This window comes from Drosophila serrata, unplaced genomic scaffold (genome assembly GCF_035046125.1).
Source record: "Drosophila serrata isolate PLE 108 unplaced genomic scaffold, ASM3504612v1 contig_262, whole genome shotgun sequence".
NCBI classification, from domain to species: Eukaryota; Metazoa; Arthropoda; class Insecta; order Diptera; family Drosophilidae; genus Drosophila; species Drosophila serrata.
In genome coordinates, this window is record NW_028257160.1 from 31,956 (window position 1) to 50,436 (window position 18,481).

General features: G+C 37.5%; 1 protein-coding gene across 2 annotated transcripts in view; it reads right to left on the minus strand.

Annotated features, from left to right (window-relative positions):
- Nucleotides 1-231: 231 nt before the first annotated feature.
- The window catches only part of LOC110182175 (acetylcholine receptor subunit alpha-like), a 111,075-nt gene continuing 92,825 nt past the window's right edge, over nt 232-18,481 (minus strand). For both annotated transcript variants that reach the window (XM_086832987.1, XM_086832988.1), the window contains exons 3-4: nt 9,431-12,320; nt 232-9,377 (exon numbers count right to left, since the gene is read on the minus strand). In XM_086832987.1, coding sequence (XP_086689113.1) covers nt 12,201-12,320 — 120 coding nt within the window. In that variant the 3' untranslated portion in view covers nt 232-9,377; nt 9,431-12,200. The remainder of the gene's footprint in view (nt 9,378-9,430; nt 12,321-18,481) is intronic.

An 18,481-nucleotide genomic window follows, 5' to 3' on the forward strand; every position in this document is an offset into this window, starting at 1 on the left:
GCCCTATTCTTTCCACGTCGTAACGTCTATGATTATTGACCTTAACTACTTTATATGGTCCTAAATACTTTCCTTTCAACTTCAAGTCTGTCCCGTATTGGGTGCGTTTAATAGCAACTAAATCATTCAACTCAAACTTACGTTCTACCTTTCTTTTAGAGTCGAATGCCATTTTATTTTTTGTTTGAATATCCTGAATATTCTGCCTTGCTATCTCTCTTAGCTTTTCCCTTTCATCCTGTAGCTCAGAAATCAGACAATCTTCAATCTTTCAATTCCTGATTACTTGAAACACGCATATCCAATCCAGTTAGCAATTTGAACGGGGCGACTTTCGTGCTCCTCGGCTCAGTGTTGTTAATCGCCTGTTGCACTCTGCCTACCTGCTTATACCAGCACCCTGGATTTTCTTGGCTCAGTTTCGATAGCAGCGTGATGCATACACTCTACCTGTCCGTTACCCCTGGGAACTCCTGTCGCGATTAGCAAGTGCTGTATTTTCTGCCTTTCGCAATACTCCTTAAAAAGGTGTGAAGTGAATGCAGCCCCTCTATCTGACACGATTCTGTATGGGTTACCAAAAAGAACTGATTGACGCTCCAAACAACTCAAAACTTCTTCAACCCCAGTGCTTCGCGTAGGGTATAACCATAAATACTTCGAGAAAGCATCGACTATGACGAGAATGTGGTTATAGCGCATCTTGGTTACCTCCATCGGGCCAACATGATCAATATGGTATGTAACCAACGGTTTGTCCCCTTTGTCTATTGGCGTCAAAAACCCTTCCTGCTTTCCAGCTTTTGTATTCACTAAAATGCACTCTACACAGCTCTCAACAATCTTCGCTATCTTCTCTCTCACCTTGGGAATGAAATAAGACTTCTCGACCAATTCTTGCGTCTTTTTTGATGAAAAGTGTTCTTGCTTGTGGGCGTTTCGTATGATTTCGTCTTCCATAAGCGATGGAACTACAAGCAGCTCCCTATTCGGATCTTTGAATAAGATTCCATTTGATACATAGAAGTCTTCATACTGTTTTGTTTCGACAACACCCTTCACAGCCTTGGTCCAATCATCTGATAGCTGAGCTTCTCGCAAACGGTGTATTAAGCTATCTGTCACAACAAAACAAAACACCCTGCTCAACGCATCTACATGTCTCATCTTATTACCTGACCTATGTTCAATTTCATAGTCGAAGTCTTGAAGGTACATTGCCCAACGCGAAACCCTGAGCGGAATCTCTTTCTTTCTCATAGTCATGGCAAACGCATTGCAGTCTGTGACTATTTTAAATCTTTTTCCAAGAACGTAGACTCGCCACTTAATCAAAGCTCCAATAACTGCAAGCACTTCTAGTTCATAAGAATGGTACTTCTCTTCGCACGGCTTGGTCTTCCGACTCATATAGAAAATTGGGTGCCACAAGCTATCTTCCTTGTCACGCTGAAGCAACACAGCTCCGAATCCAAATTTTGAAGCGTCAGTATGAATTTCCGTTTCGAGTGAAGGGTCATACAACTTTAGAACGGGCCCATTGATTAGGGCTGTTTTTAATTTATCAAATGCTTCAACTTGCTTCTCTTTGAACTCAAACTTAGCTTCTTTACGTAACAGATCGGACAATGGCTTAGCAATCACAGCGTAATTTTCTACGAACCTTCTGAAATACGAAGTCAAACCTAAGAACCTTTGGATTCCCTTTTTATCTCGTGGGATCGGAAAATTTGCAACCGCTCTTGTTTTCTCTTCACCTGGTTTTATTGTTCCCAACTCCACGATATATCCTAGGAAATTTACTCTGTCCTTCAATATCAGACACTTGGTCCAATTTATACGCAAGTCACTTTCTTCTGCCACTTTCAATACTCGCTTCTATTTCTCCAAGCCCTGTTATACACTTTTGCTGGCAATGATCACATCGTCCATGTACACTACTGCATCATCGTTTCTTATCGCCTCTCGAAGAACAGCCATTATAAACCTGGTAAACACTGCTGGAGAATTTGTGATACCGAAAGGTACAAACATGAACTCTTACTGCCCATTCATGGTTACAAATGATGTGTACTTTTGAGATTCTGGAGACACAGGAACGTGAAAGAATCCATTTGTCAAATCCAAAATTGTGAAAACCTCTCCACCTTGAAGTTTTTCTAAAACGCAATCCATGTGTGCTGTTGGGAAATTATCTCTGACTATTTTTTCGTTCAGTTTCCGGTAATCGCAGCATAAACGCTTCTTCCCATTCTTCTTGTCTACCAAAACAATTGGTGAAGCAAACTCTGAAGTACTTGGTTTGATTATTTTTTCCCTAAGCCTAAGCCTAAGATCATCTACAATCTTTTGATCACAATAGGCCAAACGCCTTGGATGTTGAAAAACCGGCAACTCGTCTGTCAGCAAAATTTTCATTTCTACAGGTGAACGTTGGTTTTTCTTTGATTTGTAATTTTCTACCAACAACTGTACTTCAACAGCGACATTTTCCTTTAAATGATCCAATTTCAAGCTTGACTTATGATCTTCGGTACTTAACATACAAAGGCTGCCAAATTCGTTCATAAGCTGCATACAGGAACTTTCCCTTCCCTGAACCTCTGCTGGCTGCACACTTTGAACTCTCTTTGAAAACACGGTTCCTTTCTGTGTGACCATCATGTCTACATTTTCTAAAATTGTAGTGCCTAAAATTGCATCGAATTTCATGTCTTCATCCGGAATCACGTGGAACTCGATCCACATTTCTATGCCATCGATACTAACTGGTGCTTTAAAACTGCCAAAAGTCAGCACCTGACTTTCTCCAATTCCAGTCAAAACTCTTTGCCTGCCAATTAAACTGCCAACGCCTATATCAAGTTTTAAAAATACACACCTACGCATCAAACACAACTCTGCTCCGGTATCTACAAGTCCTTTGAATTCAACATTCGAACAAAATGCGGACTTTACTTCTAAACCACAAGATGTACGAGAATGCTTCGGAATTATTTTCTCCGCCTGAACCACGTTAGTTCTTTCTTCCGTTTTGACTTGAGTCCCTACTTTACACTGCGCTGCTCGATGCCCTGGCTGATTACACTTGAAACATTTCGATTGTACTGGACAGTCTCTCTTCATATGAGACGGATCTCCGCACCTAAAACATTTCCTAACCGACTCTGTTGTCTTTTCGTTGACCGACTCTTTAAATACCTTACTGCTTTGAAGAGTGTACTTGTTGTCTGGCTTATACGAGCTTCTTGCCTTCTGGTATGCTTCAATCTGCCACTTCAACTCTTTCAGATTTCTAGCCTGATATAACATCGATTTATTCAATCTAGCATCTGGTATACCTTCTACGAAGTACTCGATTAGACTTTCGTCTTCCAACCGTATAGGCTTAGCTATCTTCATTAGGGCATATAAATACTCCTGTAATGATTCACTTTTTTGCTGACGACGCTTTCCTAGCCTGCGATGAATCTCGGCTGTAGAAACCTGCACTCCGAACTCTTGTAGGAGAGCTAACTTCAAACTTTCCCAGTCCTTAATGTTTCTCTGGCTACGTACAAACATTTTGGCTGCTCCACATAGTAGCTGTTTTGCATAAACATACTGCTGCAAAGGGCTCCACTCTACGGTAGCCGAACAATCTTCCATCTCCTCAATCCACAAATCTATATTTGGGACACCTGAGCCAGAAAACTGAGAAACACTTCCTTCTACATCTTTCAAAGTAAACCACGATCTATGTTGGGAAACTTGGCCATGTTGGTTGTCTACTCTGTTGTGGTGGGTGGTTGGTGTGGCTACTGTTGACCTAAACTGTACGGGCTCACCCTCTGTCTCTGACTCACCCTCATCCATCAACCCAAAATGAGTTAGCAATCGGTGTTGTAATTCAGCTTTCAATCCGGTTGTATTCAACTGCAGCTCTGACAGCAACCGTCGCAATTCTTCCACTCGCAATGCCAAGATCTCGCTTCTCTCCATTTTACAAAAATATCCTGTTGAAAATTACAGTTAATATGATGACAAAATTGTGTTTTAACTCTAATCTTTCTCGATACAATTGTTAACAAACTAACAGTCCTGCTTTTGCTTCTTCTTCACACATACATACAGTCAGACTGTTACATAGCCTGCGACGACCCTGTTTCGCCTCGTGCTGTCTCGCTTCTTTTCACGTCCACCGCCTTCTGTAGCGTTCGCCTTCTTCTTCTTCACACATACGATCAGACTGCTACTTAGCCTGCGACGACCCTGTTTCGCCTCGAGCTGTCTCGCTTCTTTTCACTTCGACCGCCTTCTTCTTCTTCACACAGCTACCTACTACTTCGCAATGTCTCCAATTGGAATCCAATTTCTGAAGACTTGCAAAACCATGTGCCTTTGCTATGGCCAATAAGGTTCTGCTGATGTTCTACTGCTCCTGCTCCGCACCTTATTCCGCTTCGCCTCTGCTTGTCCAACTCCTGATCTTCTCTAGCTTGATCTGCTGCTGATCCTCGTGTTCCAGCTCTCTTCCTCCAACTCCGTGTTCCAATCTTGACCTGCACGTTCTTGTCTACGTGTTCCTCGAACGCCACCAAGTGTCTTGCCTTTCCTCGTCTTGCTTCGGTTTTCTCCAGCCAATCCGCTGCTTCTTGAATCTTTGCCCTTTACCAGCCTGATTCGATGCCATCTACATTTGGACGCTGCCACTCGGTTTCGTCGTCGTCACTCGCTGCTTCCGTCTCACTCGCCCATGTGTGTGTCTGCTTTCCGCCTTCCGAAGAATTTCCTTACGCTTTGTGATGAAATTCTTTGCGTCTCTTGCTGTCTCTGTCACTCGTTGACCAATTTGCGTGGCTTTTCCGAACTCTTAACCAGTTCCAAAATGTTCTAAATTTGTCATCCACCTCACTGCACAATGTTTCTCGTTGACCAAATTGCGTGTCTTTCCCGAACTCTTAACCATTTCCAAATTTTCAATTTGTCATCCACCTCACTGCACAGTGTTTTGTTAATTATATTTTATTAAGGTTCAAGTTGTCAAATGCTGGGCAATATCCTCGGTCGAGTCCCCAAAATTGCAGTGTCCTCTTTAGTAAAAGTTGCAACACCGGCTTTGATTTAATGATATTGCTTAATACATTTAACTGGTAACTTGTAACTTAATTCAATCTTAATTTAACAAAACGTGGTTATCTTAATTTAAAACGTCCAAGCAAAACGAGATTCTGGCGGCGAATGCCTTTGCGAGGAGATGCCAGACTTATCTGCAATCGATTACTCCCTTTTAGTATACTGTATCGAAGGGAATCAGAGACTTAGTATGTGAGTCCGCTTCTGGTAACTTTGGCCACCCTACCAACACTACCGGATCCCACATACATATGATTGGTTAAGCTTCCTTTACTGCGTTGCAAACATCTGACTGAAATTATTTTACCCCGGAAGGGTATACAAATAAAACGAAACTATTATTGGAAAAACATTACTCGTGTGTGACTTAACCAAATATTTAGTATTAATCCCCGTTGCAAATTAAATGGCAAAACTGACGCAAAAGCAATTTTTGAATCCTTTATTCTGAAATACGGTCCAATGAAAGCGTTCATTATGGACACGTCAACAGAGTATAAGAATTCAATTACTAAAAATTTTTGTAAACATTTAAACATTAATAACATAAAATCTATCGCGCACCACCATAGGACAGTAGGTACTGTAGAAAGAAGTCATAGAACATTCAATGGATACATTCGTTCATATTTATGAGGTGACAAAAGTGAATGGGACATTTGACTTTCTTATTTTATTTATTGTTTTAACACAACACCCTCTATGGCACATAATTATTGACAATATAAGCTAGTTTTCGGCAAGCAAATCAACTTGCTCAAATATTTTGACAGCGATCATAAAGTAGATCCATAATATAATGTAGATGATTATGGCAAAGAAACAAAGTATAGACTAGAAATGTTATACAAAAGAGTTAGGGTAATGTTAGAGGAACATTATACTAAAAACAAGAAATATTATGATAAAAACTTGAGAACTTGAGTTAGACAGTTAGAGTTAGAACCCACACATACATACCGAGAAAGGGACCATCCTCAAAGCAGAGGAGATGAAGACAAGCCATCCATTCTTTTTTTTGATAAACCACAGCTGCCTGTCGCAGCTAGACGAAAAGGGTATAAAAATCAGTACGGCATCAGGAAGGCTAAGGTCAAAGCCTTCCTTGCAGAGCCAGATGAAATCCTCGAGGAGGTGGACGTCACCAAGAAGTTGTTGGATGACATAGTCATCGACGGCAAGTCTCCCGACTCCACGCCAATCAAACACTATGCTAAAGATAGTGCAAACTAACCTAAAGCGCATCGACATAGCACTAATCTTAGAACTATGGACCAGAGACCAGCAAGTCTCTGGCCCATTACTGCCTGGATACATTATACTCTACACAAACTCGACGGGTAGGACAAGAGCTTGTATAGTAGTAAAGAATCATTTTAACGCATTTCTATGTTCTAACCTTAGTACACCGGATCTAGCAGTTTCCAGTGCTAATTGCCCCAGCTAACATGGCCCACGACGACCCAGCTCCTCCAAAACCGGTATAATAATAATAATGAGCCGCAGATAAGAAGACGACCCTTGTGCCCGGGTACGAGGCATACTCTCTGGAGGAAGTTCGAAAATCATTGGCAGAGGTGAGTCACTCTTTGATTATATTATATAATGCGAGCACACCTTTGTATTTCAGAAAACGGAGGATTTTTTTGGGTGGGGGGAGGAGGTGATAGATCTAACTCATCTCATAAACAACAGCTATTACAGACCACAGGTATATATTTTCAAGCTGACGATACCAGTGAGCAAGCCGGCACCGATGCACCATGCAAAAAGAACTAAGGCAAATTCAGCGAAATTGTCCACTCGAAGGTCAGCAGCAGGAGGATAAGGGTGCAATCTTCAGAAAAGGCACTCGACAAGGAAGTAGATAGCCTAACATATATACTAAACAACGTCTTTAATGAGACATATAGAGTGACATTTTCAAAGAAGCAGTATACACCAAAAGGCACGAAAAACCTTCAACACAAACTATGCGTCATAAAAATGAAGCTTTACAAAGAAACACAAAAACAATACAAAGCAGTATACGAAGCCAATAATGAATACTGGAAGAGCTACTGCGATGCAATAGAGGATACAAACGACATTGCAACCCTAAGTAAGATCGTTACTAATGGGCCCATCCCCTATAAACAAACCTGACGGCAGAGCAGCAACGTCAGTAATAGAATCTGTAGAGATTCTGGTAGACACGGACTTTCCAGGGAATGTGCCAGAAAACTCGGAGTCTGAGAGGTCAAGAACCAGACAGACACTCATGACAACATGGGAGATTATCACAATTGAGAAGATTCAATAGGCAATAGACTCACTCGACAAATATAAAAGCCCGGGCCTTAATGGTATCATTCCGTCAATGCTACAAGCTGCAAAAGAAAGAATCAGTAGATGGCTCAAAGTCGTCTATAATGCATGCATTACACTAACATACATACCGCTTTCGTAGAGGAAAGCGAAAGAAAGAACCCAAAGACCAACATTTGGTTCTACACAGCGATTGTAAGCTTAAGACTGACTCACCAGAGCCGGCATGCGCCGGAAAAAATAGGAGCGCTACGCTCATGTCCAGCAGCTGCCCTGAATATAATTCTAAGCATAATGCCGATTAACCTGTTCATTAAAGATCCAGCGGCGCAGAGTGCGGTGAAATTGCAGGCGAGCGATTTCTGGAAAGATCAGCGCATATGGCACCGCCCCATTCTTGTTGAGGTCCCATCACTTGCGGGGCTGGTTTTTTGCTGAGTGCTTTGACACTGAATCGACTTTCAGCATCAGCAACAGTCTTCCAGGCTGATGTACTTACTATATTGGAGGCAGCAAGACTCTCAACACAGCAAGAGCTAAGGAATACCAATGTGTGGATGTGCTCTGAAAGCGGCTATCAAGGCTCTAGAGTTAGAACCAACTCGCAATTAATGACAGAATGCCAAGAAGGCCTAAATGCACTCGCATGAGATAATGTCGTAAGAATAACCTAGGTGACAGGACACAACGACATACCAGGAAATGAGAAAGCGGACAAGCTAGCCAGAGAAGGCTCATCTGGGCGAAGCAACAGTAAGCAGATACTAAGCAGATACTGAACCCTACAAAAACATGGTCAACAGAGTTTGGTCAAGGACAAAGCAATCCAGAAGAGCGAAACTATGCTGGCCAAACTTCGTCAAAAAACGCACACCAGAACTGATATCCCAGAGCAAGAGGGACAGAGCACTTACTCTGCCACTGCCCGGCACTAAACAGGACCAGAATGCTTCCCTTCGTTGCCAACCAGCTAGAGCCGCTGGGAGAAGTATGGAAGCGCAAGATTGCAGCCATCAATGATTCGGGAGGGGGTGGATCAAAACGGAGCTTAGCTTTAATTGGTGGCTCAAGATGAGTTTCACTACTTCAGCCTACCTACCTACACAGTGATAAAAGGTAAGAAGAGTAAAATACAATAAGTAAATAAGGATAGATTAAAAAAATTCGTAAAGTATGACAAAAAAGTAGAGTTGGTCTGAACAGCCTTTTTCCAACCAAAATAAATAAAAAAGAAAACAGAACTACATTTTAACCTTCAAATAAGAAAACACATAAATACAAGATGAGTTCCAAAATAAACAGGACTTTAAAAAAAAATATAGAACAAATGGTTTTTCGGCAAAATCAATTTATTTTATTTAAAATAGTATCCTTCTGCTTTAATACGTAATAACATTTTGCACGGTCCAAAAGCATGTCGAACGAGTGTTTTAGCTCGTTGCCCGGTATGGCCGCCAGTATGCCGATGCAAGCCTTTTGAATGGCTTCTACGTCTGCATAACGCTTTCCTTTCATCGGCAAATGCATTTTTCCGAAAAGGTAGAAGTAGCACGGTGCCATATCAGGTGAATACGGGGAGTGGTTGATGGTTAAAATGTGATTTTTGGTCAAATAGTCCATCTTCGCGATATTCGGGCCGAACACGTAGAATACGGCACACCAAACGCTTCAAAACTCTAAGGTAGAATACCGCATTAACGTTTTGGCCGGATGGCACAAATTCTTTGTGGACAATATGCTTGGAATCATTAAATAAAATCAGCAATGTCTTCACTTTTGACTTCTCCAGGCGCGATTTTTTGGGTTTCGGCTCGTCCCGCGCCCTCCATTCAGCACTCTGGCGTTTCATTTCAGGATCATATTGAAAACACCACAATTCGTCATCAGTCACAATCTTGTAAAGGAAGTTCGAGTCTTTTTTTGCCTCTTTAATGATGTCCTTCGAATGTTGAATTCTGAGCACTTTTTCGACGTCAGTTAATTTGTGCAGAACAAACCGCGCACACACCTTTTGTAAGCCCAAATGTTCGGTCAAAATGCGATAAATCGATGTTTTGGAGATGTTCAATTCTATTTCCATGACATTCAATGATGAATTTTTGGTGATCACGGATTTTGGTTGGCCCACATGTTCATCGTCATTTATGTGCTCACGACCACTTTGAAAACGTTGAAACCACTCGTGCACTCTGCTACTGGATAAGCAATCATCGCCATAAACTTGTTTCACCAATTGAAACGTTTCGGTAAAAGTTTTACCAATTTTAAAACAAAATTTAATGTTGGCTCTTTGTTAGAAGTTCATTTTCGCACCGATGACAAAAACAAATTGACACTTAAAACGCAATAACCTCACTTTCAATAGATGAAATGTCATGAAATTTTTACTGGAAGTCAATAAATGATTTCTACTGCCTATCTGGGATTTTGTAGTCGCTGTCCGTTCAAAAGAGTTTGTATGTATTAGGATCTGATAGAAGCTTTTTGCCATATCAATACACACTCAATCGATTAGGGCGCATCTGAACCGACTTATTTTAATCAATCAGGCGAATCTTTAGCTGTCCCGTAGTCACACGGCTCTGTGGGATACCGTTTATGAACGAATATTAATACCCCTGTAATATTGATAACAGTTTATCTTTAGCTTGTCCATGCAAATCGGTATCAACACTAGCCAGGTCAGGAGTGCATTTGGAGACTACGACAGGTAATACAGACTTTTCGTTAAACATAATTAATGTAATTGTCTCGCCGAAGCCATGGCTCAAAATTTCCCGACCAATCAGAATTTCTTATTTGATATGATTATCTATTATCTACGCAAAATAAGATTTCAAAAGAACTCTCACAAATTAAAAGACTTGCCAATATCTGTAAAGTGCTACAGAGTCACCACCAATAACTCTCAATGTCACTACGTTGTTTATTCTAATCCCGGATAATCTCAGTGATGCAATCTCTTTGATGAGTGAGTACTCGGCTCCGCAGTCGAAATTAAATTGGAACGACCCCCCAAACTGCAGCTACTTTCCTAACGACTCAAGTACGGTGCATATATTTACATCTTTGATAGTATAAACCGTAAATACATGTCCAGCCTTTCCACATTTGTAACATTTGCTCCTGTTTGTTGATTACGAGACTGCTGACGCTACGTTGTCTCTTTGATGTTAGGCATAGCACTGGCTCTTTTTCTGGTGCTGGTAAGTTGTTTATTGAATGCTGGCTCTGTCTGGCGTCAAACGAAATGGCTTTGAATTCCTGATGCAGCTCGTTTCGGTTTTTGATATCCGTCGTAAAAACCAAACGGTGCAATCGTTTGTCTTTCCCAGCTGCATGTGCCAAAGTAACGGATACTGCAATCTGCTCAACGCTGAGTGACTTCCACCGGTCCATTAATGAAGTGACCATTCTGGTTCCATACAGGGACTGGCACTCTCCTTTTTTTGGGAGTTCATTTAGCAAATATATAACAATTGCGACCAAAGTCTCCTACCCTGAAAGTATTGCAAAAATAATGATCGGAACTGCGTTCATGTAATGCCGGGAAAACATTTCTGCGAGAGCCAGTGAGATTCGGTGCCTTCCAGTGATATGCTGAGGCCCTCAGCCTGAGGGCCATTACAAGAGCGCTGCCCATGAGTCCTAAGCTGACGGCGGAGGTAATCCTATTTCTGATGACGATGATCCATTATCAAAGTTCTTAACTGGACTTTCGGCGAAACTTTTTTTATCCCCTGGCATGATCACTGAATTTCACATTCAGACTGACCCAGACTACGTTGATAGAATTATGTATCTGCTTCGCACGAAAGAATGGAAAGCAATAAGAAATAAAACCATTGAACGATAAAACGAATTGAAAGCAGGCATTACATATTTGTTTTTAAACATAATTATATATTATTTATATTGTATTAATTTTAGTGATCGAAGTTTAATCTGCATGGGTATATAAACTTCGGCGTGCCTTGTTTTTTTTTTTTTTTTAACAATTGTTCAATATTTTCAAAAGATCCAAAACTCTGCCGGCTATTTTTTTACTTCACGACTGTATATGTTTTTGAGTTTTGTGACGCGAAGTAAAAATATAAATATATAAAATATTTTCCAGAACATTTTTCTTTTGGGTTAATATTTTTAATACTGAACAATATATAAAATCAAATATTCACATACAATTATAGTTCAAAGCTTTAAACACATAAATAAATGTAAATAATACTATAACATTAATTGATGCTGTTGATAAGTACGGAGTTGGCCTATTGTACTATCTATTATCTATTCTACTTACACCAGTACCATCCCCGATACTAGTACCTTGGCCAATACAATCATTTTACGTAATTCCATGGCGCGCTATTTAGATCAATTACTTTTAAGGCAAATTTCGGACATTCAACAGATCGAGAAATCTCCTATTGCCAAGACTAACCTGTCTTCTTCTTCCTGTCGATTCTGTCTTGCTACTGACTTCCTCGATTCAATGTGAAAGTCTCTTAGGTGATTATTTTCGAGTGCAGAAGTACTCAACTTTTCGTATGCAAGGGGAGTTCTTTGGGTATTGGCGATTTGTTCGAAGTAGAACCATCCAGTCGTACATATTCAGCTTCCTCCAGATGGTAGTAAATGATTGTATATTTTCAGTGAAGTCAGTACCTCTTCACATAGAACTTAACTGTATTCTAATGAGGGTTCGACCGAGTTTATAACTAATTGAGTATTGAACATTTTAAAATGTTATAAACACCCCTTATTAAATTTTTAAGTCCTTACCTTACGGCTGGCACTTCAAGAATATCCCATTCAACTGACATATAAAATTCGGACAAGTCGACACCAACATCAACTACATTGCTACCCAGTTGTTCATCCATGTGTCGCAGATCAACCTATGAAAAGAAGAGAAATACGGCGTGCGTTATTTTTTTATGTTTGGAAAAATTAATTACATAAAACAACACATGTGAAGTTCACTGACACCTACACGGATAAAATTTTTTTTTGTTTTATGTTATTTTTTCATGCAATTTATATATATATTATTTGATTGTTTATAAAAAAAAATATAAAGTAAATTTAAAAAATACTTCGGATGTACAATTTAAAATATTTCTTTAAAAATACAAAAAAAAAATAATAAACAAGGCTATATTTCGAGCTGAAACTGTTTTTACTTTTAACTTTTAAGAATCCTGCCAGAAATAATTCAAAATATGGTATTCTGAATATGAAATAATAAATAAGTGTTAAGGAGCAATATTTTTTAAATAAAGACAAAAAAACATAAACTATTTTCGGTCTAAAATATAAAACATTTTTTTTTTAACAACACAAAATATTAAACTGTTTTTTTTTTAATTTAAATTTAAATTTTCAGTTTGCATGTGTCGATTCAGTTAAATACCGATAGACCACAGGGAGAGATATAAAAGATATTTGTGTGCAGATATTTTATGATTTAATAATTTAATTTTAATAACGTTTGAAGCGCAATATTAAAATCGTATTAAATGCATAAATACTAGGACTTATGTGTACCGGAACATCACCGCCAGCCAGTCAGGGTACAACAGGCGACCTAGTAATTGTGTGTACTATTAATGGTTCAACTGTACTCTGCAAGTGGGTAAAAGCAGGCCTCGTCTACGATGCTGACAAAGTGTAGACGACCCTATGCTGTTGACTTTTAGGGACGCAGCTGTAACAAGATGGCACCTTCTCAGGGCTTGAATCATCTCTCCTGCTGGCAAGCAAAGCTGCCGATTATAAAATTACTCCACACTGCGTGGAGTATGAAAAAGTTGTTTCTGAGATGATTGAGGCACTCCTTCTATGGTGAAAGGAGCGCGGCCGCAAGGTTGGGTCGTGTCATACTTGCTATTATACCTGGTGGTCGACGATCTAATCAAGAGATTTTAGGTTTGAATTGCATCAGGCAATATACATGCATATATCTACAAGGATTCGGTCACAGTTCACTTGGTCAAGGCATGAACTTGTTCGGAAACACAAAACGACATCAGTTTAATTGGCGGGACAATTGTTAAAAAAACAGCTGCCGTGAAATTTTCGTTATAATTTTATAGCAGCTAAATAATTTTACACATTTTTTTAAATTTTTTTTGTTTTTAATTTTATACTATAGCAGATAGCTTATATAAACTTAAAAAACTCTTGAAAATATACAACAACATGAAAAGGTTTTGCGATTTTAAGTAGTGGCATAAGTATTTTGACAATTATTAAGTAGTAAGAAAAACAACTTTAAAGTAACAAAAAAAGAAGGAAAGCTAACTTCGCGTCACGCCGAATTTTGTATACCTTTGCTGATTGCAAATCGATTATTATTAATTAATATAAAATAAATTATATACATTTATGTTAAAGAAAAATTATTGAAAAAGTTAGCACTTTTTCCAAATTTTTTTTTTTTATCCGACATACATATATAAGACTGACATTATAAAAAAAAACTAACAGAAAAGCTTCGTTCACATAGCTTTAAAACTTAGAGATTAGTTTACGTAGAAACGGACAGACGGACGTACAGACGGGCATAGCTTGATTGACTCGGCAGTTAACGTTGATCAAGAATATATGTATACAGTTTATTTGGTCGGAAATGTATCCTTCACTGCGTTGCAAACTTTTGACTAAAATTATAATACCCCCCAAATACATGTCTCACAAACCTGTTTTTCTGGATATAGGGTCGGAAGAGCAAAATATCCCCATACCAAGACAATATTTGCTCACTATTTGACAAAAGTTCTGTGCTCTTTGCATTTTGTTCTTTAAAAAATCTTACAAAGACATTATTTTTTGTAGAGTTTAACATAAAGGAGCTATCATCTGTTCATAAAACTTTTCTCAGTAACTTCTTCGGCATTCGGAAATTAAAGCTTATTCTCGCTTGGAAAATCCTTAGTTTTCAGTGTCTTAAAGTGCTTTTTTTGTTGAGCGTCAACGGACTGTGCGATAACTTTATGTTTTAAGCTCACTTAAAAGATCATTTTTGATAAGATTCTATTGATTTGTAATGGACTAAGACATTAAAAGTTTTTTTTATTAATACCCGTAAAAGAATTATGTCTTCATTAAGAGTTGTATTGCATCTAGGCCCTGTTCTTGTCAAGTTCATCACGCCATTATGTTTTTTGAAAACTTAAGTTAAACAGTACTCTAAGATGGCGCTCCTATTGTTAATGCTCATCAAAGGAGCTTAATCTAGTAAATGCGAACAGGACGACTATAGAATGTGTTGACTAACCCTCGGATGATGTATGAGGCTTTAAGTTCTCATTTGTAAAAACGAGTAGAAATTTTTTTTTATTATTATTATTATTTTTGTTTTTGTGTCCCGAGTTGTTTCTTCATATTCTGAGCTCTAATGTATAAGAATTTAATCTAAGCTTAAAGAATTTTTTTTTATAAAACCGTGCAAAGGTATAAAAACTCTCACGCATACACTTTGGGACTAGAACATGCCGGATAACACCGAAGAGTTTCTCTGGCATACTTTGAACTTTTCTTGTAAGTCTCTTAAAATTACGAAAACTCGGAAAAAAATATACCGAACTGAACCAACTTTTTTTACATTGAATTAGTGATATGTGAACTACTTGTTTTGTAATAGGAAATGTTGTTGTTCTGGTATCTTTCTAATTTGATGTTAAAATATGCATTTAAAAATACGTATTTAACTTTCATTGAAAGAATTTTTTTTTAAAAAGGTATACAAAGTGCGTCTCCCCTAGTCCCACCTTGAAACCTATTAGGATTTGTAGGGAATTTCATACCCTTTTCTTTTTGTATATGGTGAGAAATGCCACTTTTGACCACATATCTTAGAATTTGCATTAAAAAATCACATTTTCTATGAAAATGCCAATTAAAAAGATGTAACACTGCCTTTATACTAAACTGATATAAATGCAATAAAATGGATCAAATATTATCATTAAGGTAAGACAAATGTCAAAACAAAATGTAATGTCGTAAAAAGCGTTTATAATAAATTATAGGCCAAAAAAAACACTATATTTCAATTCCTTTAATGAAAACTATTGGAATTCGTTATCCGATTTTGATACAATTTTTTAAACTTTGTTAAAATTATATGACTTTTAAATAACCGATGTTTTATGAATTTATCTTAAAAACATTTTTTATCGTTAATATGAGAGCTATAGGGTATAGTTTTCTAATCCGAACAATTTTTATCCAGTATCATCCTTTAAGTACAAAATTACGATAAAATTTTAAATCGATATCTTTTAAATTGCCGAAAATATTAGTTTTGGTCAAAAATAGTGGTCCGCTCGACCATAGTGCAGCGACAACATTTAGAAGCGATCCGTTTGAAAAGACTACTTTATTTTGAAATGCAACGCTACTATAAGTATATGGAAAGTTGCATCGAAAAAGTATCAACGCCGGAAGAAAGATGAAGCTGTTGTAAGCTTCGCTGACGTTTATTTAACTGATGCCCTTAAACGAATATCCAGAGTTCATCTACGCCATGATGAATGATTCTATCTTATGGCAAATAAAGTTTGGATCAATGCACACTGGTTGCACTTGTACGGAAACGGGGTCATAAATACTTAATTTAAAATATAAAAAAATGTTCTTAACACATAGTAAAACAAGAAAGGAAGCTAACTTCGGCACGCCGAAGTTTATATACCTTGCAGATAGAACTTCGATGATTTCCTGGATTCCTTCCATACAATATAAAATATATATATTAATGTTAAAAAACAATGAAGTAATACCTGCTTTCATTTCATTCACCTATACATAATACGTTTTCAGTTTTACATTCACAGATTTGCATTTTTGTCCCACATCTAACGATCGTTTGTATGGCACCTATATGATATAGTCGTCCGATTTGCATAAAATTTGACACAAAATTTATGACTGATATAAAATGGCTATATCTCAAAATCTGCTGAAAACTGAAAACGTTATAATTTTTAATTGTATTAATTTCTCGATCGTTCCTATGGGAGCTATATGATATAGTTGCGCGATTTTCATAAAATTTTACACAAAATTGTAAAATAATAAGAAATGGCTATATCTCAAATTTGATGAAAATCTTTTGAAAACTAAAAATGTTATAATTTTTAATTGAATTAATTTCTCTATCTATCCTATGGAAGCTATATGATATAGTAGTCCGATTTTCATAAAGTTTTACATAAAATTGTAGAATTATATGAAATGGCTATATCTCAAATTTGAATTTAAATTCTTTTGAAAACTGAAAACGTTATAATTTTTTTTGTAAAAATTTTCCGATCATTCCTATGGTACCTGTATGATATAGTCGTCCGATCCGTTCCGACATTTATACGAGTGAGAGTATATAGAAAGCTAACTGCAAAGTTTCATTCAGATAGCTTCAAAACTGAGAGCCTAGTTTGCGTAGAAACGGACAGACGGACATGGCTAGATCGACTCGGCTGTTGATCCTGATCAAGAATATATATACTTTATATAGTCGGAGGTGCCTCCTTCACTGCGTTGCAAACTTCTGACTGAAATTATAATACCCTGCAAGGGTATAAAAATTGGCTTCATCGGACGACTATATCCTATAGCTCTAATTTCACCTTATTAAGGCTTATATGCTGATGGTGCGCAATACTTCCAGTAGACTTGAAGTGCTAAAATTGTATTATCGGAATCTAAGATGTGTACTACATATATTTAAATTATCTTCTGTATACACTTTCCAATTACTATTCTCCATTCGGACTTTTAAGCCAAATTCATGCTAACTTTTATTCTTACCCGTTCGGCGGGTAAGACCCCGTAAAATTGAGTCGGCGATATACACACATGTGCACATCGCGTGTGAAAGAGGCAAAAGCTTGCAACCCCTTTATGACATTTATTTTTTTACTCGCTTGATATTTGTCTTTGTCGTCGCGGGGCGATCGTGGTGCGTGGCTCAGGGCTTTGAACATCCGTCTTTCAAACAGGCTAGAGCGAGTTCAAATCCCGCGCGAGGCAGACTCAGTTTATTCTCAGTTTATTTTTTAATTTGTTAATTCAATGAATTTTCTTTTAAAAATTTTTGTTTTAAAATTACACTACATAAAAAGTACACTAACTCTTGAAAATATAATACTAAGTTCATATTAATAGGATTCTATTCCCTAGATATTTTCCGATTTTCATTTAAAGGAATTCTACGAAGTTTGAAAAGCAAAGCGTAAAATAATTTCTGAATTTTTGATTAATTTTTTATCGGCGCACTTCGTGTTAAAAAAAATATCCCGAAAGGGAATTACCTTCCTGAGCAATCATTACAGAATTCTATATTTAACGGAGCTGCGTTCGATTCATGTACATGAACGCCGACCTTGCTGCTTTGCTGAACTGGGGACCATGCATCAGGCCATCCCTGCTCGACATAGTTTTCTATGCAGAATCGCCCACCGCATGAAGCAAAGTCCGACTGGGTCCACACTCTTCCTTTCCACCCTCCCCCATCTCCCCAAAGACTATTTGAAATATAAACAAATTTAATTCTCGATTTCTTTTTATAATATATAAGAGATAATTTATTTATATTAATAATTTAAATAAACAGCGTAACCATTATTTTTAATGGTTTCTTCTGCCAAACTAAAAACACTACGAGTTTTTTTGTATTTGAAATAATATTAAGTTAAATTGTGAATAAACAAAAATAAAAAAAAAACAAGTGAACAACAAATGGTTAGAACAAAAGAAACATCGCAAAAATAATGAGCAGTAGATTGCGCAAAAATTAGACCCTAAAAACAGTAAGCAGTGAGTGTATTAATATATATAGACAAATCAAAAAATAAAAAAGAGAATAAACAAATATTAGCAGGTAAATTTTATATTTGTATTACCTTAAAACATTACCGAATACTCTGATACCACTCACAAAGGGGGAATCGAGGTGTAACATATATAAAAGTATATTTAAACCTGAAAAATTAGGATCACATATTACACAAAAGAGTAAATTCATTTAAAAATAAACAAAAAATAATGAATCAAT